The following is a 15,022-nucleotide window of genomic DNA, read 5'->3' as shown; positions in this document are numbered from 1 at the left end:
TACTTCTAAAGCTTTCCGTCTCGCTGCCCCTTAATCAACTCCCTTGTCTCTCTTTACATGCCTTCTTGCTCCGCTGCATTGCCCAAGATCATCTACTGTCAAATCCCTTTTGTCCGTTAAGCCAAGACCTGCTTCCAAAGGACCTTCCCCTCTGTGTTGTCATCTTTGGGCATCTCCCCTCCCTCTCTTTGCTGCCTCCCCTGCTGTCTAAATTTAGACTGTAAACTCCTTGGGGCACGGACCTGTCTTTCCTACTTACGTTACTCTGTAAAATGCCATGGTGCAGTGATGTCATTATATAGCTCTCTTGCTTTATTTCGTTTTTTTAAAGCCAGTGTCCAAAATTATATCATACTCTAGGAGCTGGGAACTTGCGGCTCCCATGATTCCTGACCATTAGCCAATGTGTTTGGTGGTGATAGGAGCCTCCATCCCTGGTCTAGGCAGAAATGTATCATTCCTGTATCCCAAGCGTATAGCATCTCGAACACTCTTGTCCTGCATAGGAATATAGGAAGGTGCTGTTGTGGACTTTTGGATGCAGAAAAATGGTGGAAGGAACCAGCTGGGGAACCACCAAAGGAAGAAGGCTCAGAGCCTAGGGAGTTGTGGTGGGACAATGTGATGAGTGGTCAGAGGTAGAAGAGAAAGAAGACTGGGAAGAGGAGGTGTCGGAAGCTGAAGAGGTAACTGGACTTAGTGAGCAGGGAAAGTCGGTAGCAGAGAGAAGTCCAGGATCAGAGGCAGAAGCTGAAGGCAGCGAGTGGGAGGAGGGAAGCCAAGAGGCTGAGATGAGTCAGGCTGGTGAAGAAGGGCGGGTGTTTTCCCCTCCTGCTGCAATAAGCTCCCCTCCCCACTTGTCTCCCAGATCCAGAAGAGGCATGAAAAGGGTGGAGGAGAGGTTGACTGCATGCAGGCACAGTCTCCAATTGCTTGGAAAAAGCCCTGGGGAGGAGGGGACTTAGATGACTGTGAGGATGTGGAGCTGTGCTCATTAGGCCTGACGCTCAGCAAAGTGAAGATTGTGTTTTTGCTAATAAAGAGTTAACTCCAACTTTGAACAGTCTGATTTACTGCCAGCTTGCTCTTTGACAGCTGCCTTATAATGAGTCAGACCATTGGTCCATTAGCTCAGTATCTCCCACATTGACTGGCAGTGGCTTTCCAGGGTTTCAGGCAAGGGCCTCTCTCTGCCCTTCCTGCAGATGTTGGGGATCAATCCTGGGACCCTTTACAAGCAATGCATATGCTGTACCTCTGAGCCACATCTTCAGCTAAATGAGGGCATTTCACAAGGTCATTTGGGTCATTTGGCCTTCATGCATTCTAAAGGCTTCCAACTGGACATCTGTATTATCTGTTCTCCTGTAGGGTCTTTAATTGATCAAACACATCATTCCTTACCTAATTGTAAAGCCACTTTTGGAGCCAAACTTTAAAGAGCTGGGTATAAATACATTAAATAAATGGTGTATAATTGCAAGTTGTAGCAGAAAGATCCCACCCGGTGTGTACACCAAGGAACCTCTGATTTTAAACCCCAAGTGAGTTTATTCAAACCTGATCTTGATTAATGCTCTCATAATTAATTACGGAAACCAGCCGATACGCTTTTCTAGTAAAATAGGCTTTTTCTAGCAGTCTGAGTACCCCAGATTTCCTGTCTAGAAAATATCAGCTTTCTGTATTATTTGCAGAAATACCTGAATGACATTGATACATCCTCATTGAGGAGATGGTGTGAGTCAGCGAGGATCAAACATTGGTAGATAGGAAACTACTTAAAGTCCCATCAGTGTGATGGGATGGATGGTGGTGAATGTCCCTTCTGATACTCCTTCACTCCCTCACATCCTCTGATCACTATGGCTCTCTCAGTACCTCTCCCTTGATCTATTCTGATGCTTTAGTGGGCTGTGGAGAGCAGCTTCATACATGAGTATGAAGCAATTTCCAAACCTTCTTGGCAGATGAGATGGTGAAGCATGCCACTGGGACAGGAAATGAAAGAGACATTTGAGCGACATTGTCACAATCAAAACTACTCAGCCTCTGTCCATGCTCCCATTTGTTCTGCATCCAATGGTTTGGGAAATGGTGTACTGCAATCCATGGGTGTATCTATCCTGTTGTTTCTTGGGAAATGCTGTGTTTTGATGCAAACTTGGCATAGGCCCACCTCACAACATCATTGGGCGGATGTGGATAAAGCTTCCCACCCACATTGCTAGGACTCTGTCGATTTGTTTTCATCTGTGTTCAAATGGACACACTGGGAGTAATGGGGAATCAATCTGCAATGAGCTTCTATTTTTGGAACGAAATAGGTTTCTCAAGAAGCACGTTCCAAGGGCCAAAAGAATATGCAGTAGAACTAAACTGTGTGTGGACTACGTGGAATAAACAAGTAGCCAGTCTCCACTGGTTCTAGAATAAATTGTTGTGTGCATGAAAACTCTTGACTACCCCTCTGGAAATTCTGACTGCCAGTGACTCAGTTGCTCTGCAGGCACAAAGGAGCTTGCCTATCGAGCATCTGATTGGTCTGCGGCCCAGCCATGTATGATATGATACTGTATATTTCCGCCATGCCTTATGAATTTGTAACCTGCAGACCCATGTTGGGATGCTGTCCCGACTTGTTGATTAAAACCTGAAAAACTTCCAACCATGGTGACAGTTTGAGATCCAAGTGATAGGGAGAGTCCGGATAGTGGGAGGTCTGCAGAGTCAACAATCCCTCCAGATGCCCTCCTCACTGCGCATTCATGATGACTTGCGCTCCTGATGCTATTGGGGCAGTTCTATGCAATCCTGTTCTCAAGACTGATTGCGCCTGCAAAAATTTTCAAATGGTCACACTGCTTCCCTTCCACCCAATGCATATCCTGCAGCTTCCTGCTGAAATACTGTAACTTTTCGGACCACAAGCATTTGGGGTCAGGGGGGGGGGTGGACATCCTGCTTTTATTGGGCTATAGCCCCACCAAACAGCAGAAAGGGCCTCAAAGTAATTTCGGTGCCCAACAGCTAATAAAATGGAGTGATGTGTGGACGGTCCAATATAAATCCTAGGTAAAAGGTAAAGGACCCCGGATGATTAAGTCCAATTAAAGGTGACTATGGGGTTGCGGCGCTCATCTCACTTTCAGGCTGAGGGAGCCGCCGTTTGTCCACAGACAACTTTCTGGGTCATGTGGCCAGCAGGACTAAACCGCTACTGCATCACTAATGCACTAATAAGTGCACCGGTGACATATTGCAGAAGGAACTTGCCAAATAAATATAATACACACACTACTCTGGAGGGGGCTAAGGTACGATGTGCTGAATGGGACAGAAAGGATCTAGGAGCTGCATTCAAATTCCTTCCTGCTTCTCTGGCTTAGGTGCTGTTGGCAGCTTCTGAATTAGCGGCCCACCTGCCAGGCGACACTTTGCTTTGTGAGGCTATTTATTTACCACCCACCCACCCCAGGATGCCAGCTTTGCTGCTATTTCTGATTCTTTATCTCGTGAGCAGCTGGGCGCCAATTTCTGAGCCAGCTGGGCCAATGGGCATCACTGCAGATAGCTCTTGAGAAAACTGCTTACCTTGTGAGTTTTTTTTTATTAAAAATACTAGTATCAACTCATTCCAGCCACAGGGAATAAGCAGAGTCAAGAGTGATTCTTCTTCTACTTCTCCCCGCCTCCCCCAATTCCTGACTCCATCCCAAACATCTGGCTGTGGGCTTTATGTCAGATTTGCAGCTTCTTATGTGTGTGTGTATTTTTCTAATGCAGTCCCCCCCCCGCCCCATCATCCGCAAAGCCCCAAAGTACAGCAAACTATAGCTATGAAAAGCAAAGTGCAAGGCAACTTGCTGTGCTTTTAACATTTTCAAAAAGAGATGAAGGGCCTCAAAGTAATTTCGGTGAAAATCACAGAAGCTGCATTTGTGGAAGGTGCAAAAACTCAAGGAAGCATGAATGCTGATGAGTGACATAGCATAGAGTTAAGGTAGCAGGGCTTTTGTTTGGCTTTCCCCCATGGAGCTCAAGCATTTATTTATTTATTTTTTTAAAAAAACCAAAGTGAATTGCTGTGTACGCTCATCCCACTTCCACTTGTGGTAAGCAGGCTTGGCAAGTTTGTGCTGTAGGGTGGCCACTGACCCAATGCCAGGAAAGAAGAAATGCATCACCAAAAAAGGAAGACAGACTAGGACACATTAGCATAAAATTACATATATTACATCATGGGCTGGTTGATGCACAGGGATAGTTTGCCAGGGACCCAGGGGAGATTCCAGTGGGATGGAGAGGTCTCTGCCTGATACAGAGGATCCTAGGGAGGAACCAGGTGGGTGTGTGGGGTTCTCAACCTGTTCTCTCAACTCCCCCCTCATCCCCGTGGCACGAGCCACAAGCCCCGCCTCCCTCTCCATAGCCATTGGAGACTATTTTTGACGTTTCTGTGGTGCATTTTGTGGTGTCAGATACTGGCAATAGCCACACCTCTCCAGGGGGACACGTTCCTCCTGCCCCATCCATCTGCCATGGAGCAGAGACACCTCCCCTACCAGCTATGTCCAGGAGAAACAAAAAGACAGGAAAACAGGTGCTGCAGGTGCCTCCTTCTAGGCAGCATGTGTGATTGCTTGCTAAGGAGCTGAAACTCTTGCTGCACTAAGCTGAGCCCACCTCATTCCTTTATATAGGATAGCATGGGGTGTGTTGTTGTTGGATCAATGCCTTCACTTTGGGTAGTTAGATTTCCCGCCTTTGTGCATCTGTGCCTGGGATTATCTATGAGTATTACTTACCTGTGCCTTAGACCAGCGATTTTCATAATGTACTGCACCAGTCTAAACATGGCATTCTTGGGAAAGAATCCTGATATGAGTTCTTGATCTTTGGCAACTGGGACCCAGGGCGTTTTAATATGCATGTATAGATGCGTGCTCTGGTCCATGGGGTCACGAAGAGTCGGAAACGACTAAACAACAACATAGATGCAAATTTGGATCAAGTTGTTATCAATTAAATAGAAATAAAAATAATTTCACCATAGTGGGCAAGCAATACTGCGATCAGATGGCCTGTGCACCTGCCCAGGTGCAGCTCGCTGTTGATGGGCAAGGCCCCTCTTGCTCTCCCATCTTAGGGTTCTGTATCTTTAAACTGGGCTTGGTCTGGTCCATCCTTCAAGTAGAGTATTGTCCCTAGGAAATGTGGCCATCTGGTTGTGCAGTTACCTGCTTTTAGACTCTGGACTTAATGGTCTCACAGGAACCTGCTCTTTGGATGTTACTTCATTGCTTCAAATGGTTTTACAGGGAGCCTCTCTTTTTATGAGCACGTGTATGTCTTTATTACTTCAAGATGCGATAAACCAGCCCTTCTGCATTTGGGGATCCTCCCATTAATTCTGCTGATTTTCTACTTTGGGTTTTCAGCTCCAGACATGGCTGGGTTTGTGTACTGTTTTAGAAACCTTTTGGACCAAAGGTGGGTATTGGCAACTGCCCATAAATTTCACAGATTGTTCATGTTTGGGGAACATAATCAGCTGTAATCCAGTGTTAGTGAAGGCATAGTGGAGCGTCCTTCATATTGTCTCAAAAAAGGGGATATACTGTAGAGGAGAGCTAAGAACCAAACTAAGCGTGATTGCTTCAGGCCTTTGTGTTTAAGGCTGTGTGTACACTATACCTTTAAAGCACATTTGAAACATTTCCCTCCTTAAAGAATTGTGGGCACTGTTGTTTGTTAAAGTTTGCCAGGAATTCTAACTCTGTGAGAGCTAAATACCAGAGACTGCTGGGAGTGGCGGCATGTCTGAAATCCTGGAGAGCTGCTTTCCGTCTGCGTGGACAATAGTGGTCCAACTCGGTATAAGGCAGTGGATTTCCTGCTGCATTGGCAGCTGGTTGAACTAGACGCCCTTTGAGGTCCCTTCTAGCCATACTGTTGTTGTTGGTATCCATCTGTCTTGGGAGAGAAATTGTAGGAAGCGCCTGCTGGGGCTGTAGAGACCGATAGTGGAGAGAGGTGTTTTGTTCCAGCTGGGGCAGATGAAGGCATCTGGTTATGCTGCTGCAGATGCACCATGACGTTTCTTCTCTCTGTGCTCCTCACAGCAGTCATTCCTCCTCTGCTCACTGCTATGGATGCAAGACCTAGCTGTCTGTCTCCAGGCACTGTGATTGTCTGCGGGAGATTCCCACACAGTGGGGTTCATGTCAGCCTTCATGCCACGTTTGCAGGCATCTTTGTAACACAGAGTTGGTCTGCCAATGGGTCTTGTGCCGGAAGCCAGCTTCCTGTAGAGCATGGGCATCCTGCCATCTTCCAGACTGTGCACATGACCAAGCCAGCGTAGACATCGCTGAGACAGGAGTGAAAACATGGGCATGGGAGGGTTCGGCTCCCGCCTTCAACCCAGCCATGCTGCACTTCCAGTTGCCCTATTCCACTCCACCTCTGCTTTATAAAGGTTTGCATTGAGTCTGCTGCCATCTAATCTAGTTTGTCCCTAAGAGAACCCCAGTAAGTATGTTTCAAAAATAGTTTTTGGGAGACTGAAATCATTCTGAAAGCTAATATCAATCTCCCTTCTTACCTTAGTGACCTGTTGAATAATTACTGCAAGGGGACAAGATACACAGGATCACTGTGATCTCAATAAACCCTTTTGATGTCCGATTTGCTTTGCCCCACTGATGTGGTAAATAGCTGGACTGTCCATAATTTGTCAGGTTAAAAGGTGGCAACCCTATTTTCAACTCTCTTAAAGAGCTGTCATCTGTCTCCTGTGTTAATTGACGAGGGCCATTTCATAGAGTGCCAGTGATTTAGTTTCTAAGGCACTCCTCTCCCAGGGTGTAACAGAGACATGGGAGTAGGGTGATAAAAGTGGCAGGGATTTAGAGCCATTCATAAAAGCAAGGCATGCATCAAGAGTGGAGGGAAAGTAGTAACAACGACTTAGTAGTTCCTTCTCACTTTGAGAAAAGTCTGTAGCTCAGTGAAAGAGCATCTGTCTTGCATGCAGAAAGTCTGGGTTCAATTCCCTGGCATTTCCAGGTAGGGCTGGGAGGAGGGACCCCTGCCTGAAACCCCAGAGAGCCTCTGCCAGTCTGTGTAGGCAATACTGGCCTGACCCATGGCAATGACTGGTGGACCCATGACCTGACTGTATGAAGGCAGAGGTAGTCATCCTGCACCTGGTTTGTACTACTTCGGGCTGCAGTGATTGGGTTTAGGCCAACTACTATCTCTCAACCTAACCTACCTCGCAAGGTTGCTCTGAAGCTAAAGTGGGGAGGAGGAAGATTATGTAAGCCACCCTGAACTCCTTAGAGGAAGAGTGGGATAAAAATATAAATACACATGAGCAAACACACACAGCTTCCAAAAAGGGAGGTCAATGAATTAGAGCAGTGGTTTTCAACCAGTGTGCCGTGGCACCCTAGGGTGCCTTGAAGGATGGTTAGGGGTGCCGCAGGCAACACTGCCCTCTGTCCCTTTTTCCTTCCCTCCCTCCTCGGATGCCCTCTCGCGTCTCTGCCTCCTAAAGGCTTGCACAGCTGTTTATTGCAGCAGCCCTGGCTGTAAGATCCACAGGCAAATGGTGCCTCTGGATGGCACCTCTCTTTGGGGCAGGGGGGGCAGCTCAGGGATGGCAGCAGTAGCTTCCCGGAGGGCTCCCAAGGAGAGGGGAAAGGAGAGGAGGGTGAGAGAACACTCCACAAGGGAGCGTGTTTGAAAAGGGGCGAGAGACTGGCAGCTCTGTAGGCAAGGGGTGACATAACTGGGCTCCTGAGCCCCACAGGGGTGCTGCAGAAAAATGTAGTTGGTTCATGTAGCCATGGACTCAAAAAGGTTGAAAACCTCTGTATTAGGGCAAATAGGGTACTGCCCCACCAACCTCAGTACTGCCCTCAGCCAGCCCCCACCTGCCTGCCTTCTTGCAACCAGTCCATGAATTGGCCCTGGCTGTCAGCTTCCTCCTCCTCCTTAGCATCAGTGTTGCGCTTGTACAACTCAGCAGGGAGAAGATGGGGACTAGGAATGTAGAGTGGGAAGGGACCCCGAGGGTCATCTTGTCCAATCCCATGCAATGCAAAGAATCCCTGACAGGTGGTCATCCATCCAAACACTGCTCAAAAGCCTCCAGTGAAGAAGAGTCCAGATTTTGCTGCCAGAAAGTTTTGCCTGGCTTTTAGTCAGAATCTCATTTCTTGCAACTTGACTCCATTGGTTTGGGTCCCACCCTCTGGAGTAGAAAACAAGCTTGCTCCATCTTCCATGTGGCAGCCCTTCAGATACTTGAAAATGGGTATCATATCACCTCCCCATCTTCTCCTAGACTGAGTTGGCTCCACCTGTCATTGACTATGCCTGTCATTGGATCTGGTTCCACCTACTTTTGGGTTCTCTTTTTGCTTCCCTGCCACTGTTCCCAATGGACACCAGTCGTCATTGCTCCTGAAGGATTATTTTGAATGGTGTGAAATGATGTTCTTCGTGCCTGCTTTCCATGAGGTGTTTGTATTTGCCAATAAAAAGACACTCCTCCCAAGGAATAAATGGGATCGTTTACTGTGTAGGCATTAAAAATGTGTGCTGGGGGTGTCAGATGTGACATACTTGGGAGTGGGAGTTTGCAGCAGAGTGACAAATTGTGACAAGCAGGAATGATGATGGCTTGGAGCTGTATCTTGCATCAGTCTGAAGGGCTTCAAATTGTGGCCTCTCTTTCTATACAGGAAGTTTAGGTAATAGGGTGCTGCATAGAATGTGTAAAAGCCAGGCATTTCTATGCCCACACATCTCTCCTTCTAGGCAAGCAAGGGGGATTTCCAGTGTCCAAGGACACATTCCATCATGAAAAAAACTCTTGAGAAAGGACCAGAGCAGAGCAGCTGAGGGCTGCGGCCTGGAGAGAGCCCCAATGGCCAGACTGAAAGACTTGAAGGGCCATATTCAGCTGTGGACTAGAGGTCCAACATGTGTACTGGGACTAGGAGAGTGACAGCCAGGGAGCCAGAAAGGTAGAGCTAGGAGAGGTGGTTTGAGGACAGCCGTGTTGAAGATGTGAGCCTTCAGGAGAGGAACTTTTCAGGAGCCAAGATTGCCAGCACATCCCATCAGCAAACACAACCTGCCAGACCACAACCTGTCCTTCAGGTAGATTTAGAATATTGGACCCAGTTTGGACATGTTTAACTTTGCTGGTGGGCAGGGGGCACAAAGTGTGATGTCAAGCCGCATCCATAGCCATTTCCTTCCTCTCTTGATCTTCCTCAGAGTAGCATTTCAAAGGTGGTAAGAAGATGCTTTCCCTAAAATGGCAATAAAATGAAATGAAATATGCAGCTGAGAGCTCGGCTGAGCTGATCTTCATTTTTACTGCCTTGTTAAATCTCTTTTTAATTTTTTTCAACACTAGTTTTCTTCCACCACCCCACCCATTCTTTCCAGATAACAAGAACCCATAAAGTATTTTTATGGAGGAGAAAGCTTGTCTTTCCTTTGCCAATCTCTAGAGCCATCCGTACACTCCACTGCTTATTACAGCTCTAACTGAAGCCGTATATTATTGCAAAATGGCCATCTTGACGTGGCTCAGCCCATAACTGGGACTGTGCCATTTTCAGAAGGCAGAGTCAGCAACCTCAAGAGCAGGACCTTGTGGGTTCTGTGATTATTGAGCATTTGCAAAGAATGTGGAGTTATCAGGGAAATCAACGTGTCTGATAGATTTAAGAACATAAGTGTTGCTTCTGCTGGCTCACAGGAATACTGCATTAGCTGCTCAGTATTCTGTTGATTTACGCTGGCCAGCCTGTTTTAAGTTACACACAGCTTAGACTCTTATCTCTTGGTGGTGGGTAGGAAGCTACTGATGCTGCACACAGAAGTTTTACTTCTGGTTACCAAAGGAAGTAGAAAATAAAGAGGAGAACTGAATTGATCAGTACAAAAACCAGAGAGAAAACAACTCTTCCCCCACCCAACCCCCAAGAAGAGCGCCAATCAAAATTGGCATTCTGATTTTTGGAGGGGTTTCAAAGGAAGTATGTAGCTAATGATACAAAACTACTATCCTTTTTTGTCATGGGAGGCTCAGAGCAATGTTCTTCCTGTTGGTGGTCCCCAGATGTTGTGAGACTACAACTCATAGGAGTTGTAAACCAGCAACATCTGGGGACCCATGGTGGAAGAACATGAATTTAGAAGATGCCGCAGTCAGAAAGCTAGACAATAAATCAGAACAGAACAGCTACTACAAAGTCCTGATTCTACCCAGATACAACCATGTCTATACGACGCTATCCAGACATTTGCCAGTCTTGCAGGCCTGTTTTCCATGGGTCACCCTGATCCTATCAAAGCTTGCCTGTGCTAGAGAAAGTATGATTTCCATGCCAGTGACTATAGAGGGGAAGTCTGATGTAGTGTTGGAACTTCAGGAGTTAGTCTTTGCCTCTTATCTTCAGCTAAGCAGGTGCTATCCTTTATGAAGACCACTAATTTATGAATGCTGTTGATCAGGAATGTCTAACTTCTTCCGCATTATTGGAATCCACTCTATTCCAGACACCATCTTTGGGACCAGAAATGTATTTTGCCATACAAACTGATCCCCTCATGAAGGGTCAGACTCCATGGTCTTATAGCAGTAAGGGATTCACAGCTCTTTTATTTATAAATTCATTTATAGGCTGGGGTGGTTTTTTTGGAATAGCTCTTCTAAAGACATGTAAAATACAGTTCAGAAGCAAAAGACTCAATTTATATGGCAGCAGCACACTATTTTAAAAGCATATGCCACTTTAAAATAAATAAAACAGCAACATGAGTTACAGTAGATAAGCTAGGTAAGCATTCTAGAACAACTCTCTGACTTAAGCTCATAAGAAACCTACATTAGAAAGAAGCAGCCCTAAATTAGTGTGCTTTTAAAACCTGCTTAAAGATGTAAGGCCTCTCCAGACGTCCTCTTCGTTGTGCATTCATGATGATATGTACTCATGATATTAGACAGGCCATATGCAACCCTGATTTCAATATTATTTGCTTGCACAAAAGTTTTGAGTCGGTTATACGACTTCATTTCCAATCTGTGCATATCATGCAATTTCCTTTTGGAATCCTGTAACTTTTCACACCGCAAATGCGTTTTTTGGGGTCCCACTTACTGTTGCGCTATAGCCCCTCTGGACAGCAAAAATGCGGTAGCATTGGGGGACGCGTTGCAGAAGAACTAATAAAGCAGAACAAGTCCACCGCTACTGCATGAAGAACATACTGCTGAATATACCTACGAGAAAACACCGGTCTGGAGGGCTCCTTGCAGAGCTGAGGTCATCCCCTCCAAGCCATTGGCTGAGTTGCTGTGATGTCATAGAGTATTCATAAATATTTTAACTGTTGCAGAAGGGGAAGTTGACAAAGGGAAGATTATTTTTCTGCATAAAATACATGGGGCAGAATATAGCTGCCCCATACTTCATATGAAGCATTTAAGCTAGTGTGATTGGTTATGGAAACAGCATCATAAGTATTTAGGAATGTTTACAGTGCAGGTAGCTGGTGTGTGGTGGGGAGGTGGAGTTTGTTTCCTTGGATGTGAGCGTTGTTGGCCTATTTTACTGATGGTAATGAATCAAGATGTCTGAAGGGACACAAAGCTTTTGGGAACCAGGTTGTGCTGATATTCTTTCCTTTCTTGGGGCAAGCATCAGAAGCGGAAGCCCCCTTCTCCAGTTTTCAGATGTTCTAGCTGTTCCTGAGCTTCAGAGCGATGTTCCACAAAAATTCCTCCCTCCTCCCCCATGAACCAACCTGCACCTCATTTCCGTTTTCTTTCAGTTCCTTTATGTCCGTATTTACTGTTGCAGAATGTTCGTCTGTCTTTGTCCCTCTGTATGCCTCTGCTTGAGAGCAGGGGCACCTAGGCCGTCATCCCCATTGAGGTCTCATGACTGTCTTATGTTTGATTTTAGGCCCCCCGGGGGGGGGCAATTTTGATGTCTCCGTGGTACCTCCCGCCCCCAGTTGTCGTCTTGATATGTTTATGTCTTGTCTGTCTTCTGGATGACGGCCTCTTTTCTGCCCCTCACCCCACCCCCAAGCACACCCCCTTTGTCCCCTTTGCACTGAGAAACCCCCTTGAAATCACTTTGGAATAAAAAGTGATTGGAATGGCCTTCCCTCCCATCTCCCCATCTCTTACCTACCTCTGTCATGCCCCTGTAAAGACCAAGATCTACCTGCCCCTTCCTTCAAGAGTCTGAAAATTTTTGTGGCCTTGTTCTGAGGCTGATCAGTGGGAAGAGAAAGCTGTAGCAAAGTCTTGATTCTCTTGGAGACAGTTGCCACCAATGAGTAATGGAGGCTGGTCCACATAGGGCAGGCTTCCTCAACCTCGGCCCTCCAGATGTTTTGAAACTACAATTCCCATAATCCCTGACCACTGGTCCTGCTAGCTAGGGGTCATGGGAGTTGTAGGCCAGAAACATCTGGAGGACCGAGGTTGAGGAAGCCTGACATAGGGCAAATGGGGCACTTCCCCACCAACCTCAGTCTGCCCCTACTTGCCTGCCTACCTAATTATATCCATTCCAGGTGCAGTGGCCCTGGCTGTCAGCATCCTTAGTCTCCTCATTGCCCTTGTAAAACTCAGTAGGAAGGAGGATGTACACAAAGCTAGAATGTGTTGGCTGTGCCTGTCATTGGCTCTAGCTCCCCCTACTGTTGGCCTCCCTGTCTTCCAACCTACCAGTTCCAATGGGCACCACAGCCAAAGGGAAAATCCTACCGGTGCCTGGATGGGACTGTTCTTTCCCTATCCCAAAAGGAGGGTCATGCAATGCTGAAGACTGATCAGCACTTCATTCTAACATAGCCTCTGATTGCCTTCTTTCTCCCTACCCTGCCCACCCCTTTTTGAGAAAGCTCTCCCACTCCTTCCTATAGAGCCGACATCCCTGGTCACCTTTCTGCACTATGAGGTAAGTAGAAAGGTACCCTGACTCCCTCTCTTGTTTCTTCCTTCCCTTCTCTCCCAATCCGTGTAGATCCCGAGAGGACCAGCGCCCACATGATCTCAGCAGACGATGCAGAATATCCACGGGAATACCGGACCCTGGGCAATGGCACACGCCGATTCTCCAACGTAGGTCTGGTGCACACCTCGGAGCGCCGGCACACGGTCATCGCTGCCCAGAGCCTGGAGGCCCTGACAGGGCTCCAAAAGTCTGAGATGGAACGGAAGAGAGATGCCTTCATGGACCACTTGAAGAGCAAATACCCCCAGCATGCTTTGGCCATCCGAGGACAGCAGGAGAGGATCCGGGACCAGGTAAGAGCTGCCTTTCTTTCTTCAATCAAGTTCCTCTCTCAGCACTCACAATGTTTTCTTTCTCTGGGTTCATGGCTTAACATAGGCAAGATGCAACTTTCCCAATTAGGACTCTTTCAGTCCTCCTTACCCACTTAGATCAGGAGCAAACGAGGAAATTAATCTGGTACGTGCAGCATTCTCCTCCTGATTCCTTAAATCTGGGATGGGGAGCCTAGGGCCTTCCAGAGGTTGTTTGATTACAACTCCCATCAGCCCCAGCCAGCATGGCTGATGGTCAGGGATGAAGGGAACTGTAGTCCAGCAACGTTGGGAAGACCACAACTTCCCAGTCTTTGCCTTAAAGCCATGGGACTTATTCAGGTGACACCGTTCTGGCAACAAGTGGTGTGAAGCGGGACTTTGGAGATCTTTATGGAGTAGCCAAGACCTTGGTCCTGCTTCTCAAGGAGACATGTCTAGCTGTATTATAAGTTTAAGTACACATTTCAGGTCTGATCAAAATTGTATACTAAGCCGTCTTGAGGGATTACAGATCACAACAAGGCACTGGAGATACCCGATAAGGAATTGTCAAGCATCATCATGAAACGCCCATTTCCCAGGTCCTTTTGTGGAAGCCATAGTAGAAACTGGTTTGGTTTCAAACACATTTAAATTGGTAATATAGATCTTGTGTTCTGGGATGCTGCACAAGACCCTTTCATTTGTGTAAGACGGCCTTTTATTTTTGGTAATTCTTATTCTGCAAGATTATATAAGCTGGTTTGTATGTTTTCCTACACAATGCCATTATTAGGTAGATACTAGCTACCCAACCTCCATGAAACTCAGGCTTTAGGTTGCAGCTTTTGTATCATTGCCACCAGCAAATTGGTGGCTAGTTAAGGGTAAAGGAAAGCAAATACCCTTTATTGGTTTTATTCAACTTCTGCAGTCCTCTGCAATGAGTCTCATGACAACCTAAGGCAGGGGTTTTCTTATCTTTTTGAGTCCACGGTGCCCTTGACCAACCACATTCTTTCTGCGGCTCCCCTGTGGAAGCCACTTATACTGGGGTTCCATTACAGGAAGTGCATAAGCAGGGATTCCCCCGTTCCGTGCCCACCCTGCCCTGTTGAGAGTGGGGGGGGGGAGGAGGGAGAGAATCAAATCTGGAATATGATTGGAAGACAGAAAGCAGGAGGAGCAGCAGGACTCAGGCCGGGCTGGGGAGAGAGACAGAGAGATAGATCAAGAGAGATTTGCAAATATGAAGGAAGGATGGCTGACGTGAAGAGGGAGAGAGAGGGGAGGGTCCTCCTGTAGCACCCCTGGCCAATCATTAAATTATCCAAGGGTGCCGAGGTTGAAAACCTCTGACCTCATCTTGCCAACCTTGCCAACCTCTGGAGCTGGCCATTCAGTGCCTGCACAGTGTTGCTGTGCCAAGCATAGCAGTGTGGCACTCCCTCCGGTGCTGAGCATGTATAGGTGTCAGTGAACACTGCAAATATAACATTCTAGGCCAAAGGTATTCAGCCTTTTTGAGTCCATGGTTCCCTTGACCAACTACATCCTTTCTGCGGCACCCCTGTGGGGCTCAGCAGCCCAGTTATGTCACCCCTTGCCTGCAGAGCTGGCAGCCTCTCACCCTTTTTTGAACACCTTCCCTTGTGGAGGGTT

General features: G+C 47.0%; 1 protein-coding gene across 5 annotated transcripts in view; it reads left to right on the top strand.

Moving 5' to 3' along the window:
* The window catches only part of SRCIN1 (SRC kinase signaling inhibitor 1), a 270,653-nt gene that overhangs the window by 111,423 nt on the left and 144,208 nt on the right, over positions 1-15,022 (top strand). For all 5 annotated transcript variants that reach the window (XM_081166037.1, XM_081166036.1, XM_081166042.1 and 2 more), the window contains one exon: positions 13,074-13,357. In XM_081166037.1, coding sequence (XP_081022163.1) covers positions 13,097-13,357 — 261 coding nt within the window. In that variant the 5' untranslated portion in view covers positions 13,074-13,096. The remainder of the gene's footprint in view (positions 1-13,073; positions 13,358-15,022) is intronic.

This window comes from Podarcis bocagei (genome assembly GCF_964188305.1).
Source record: "Podarcis bocagei genome assembly, chromosome: 13".
Taxonomy (NCBI): domain Eukaryota; kingdom Metazoa; phylum Chordata; class Lepidosauria; order Squamata; family Lacertidae; genus Podarcis; species Podarcis bocagei.
This window is presented reverse-complemented; position numbering and strand designations above follow the sequence as displayed.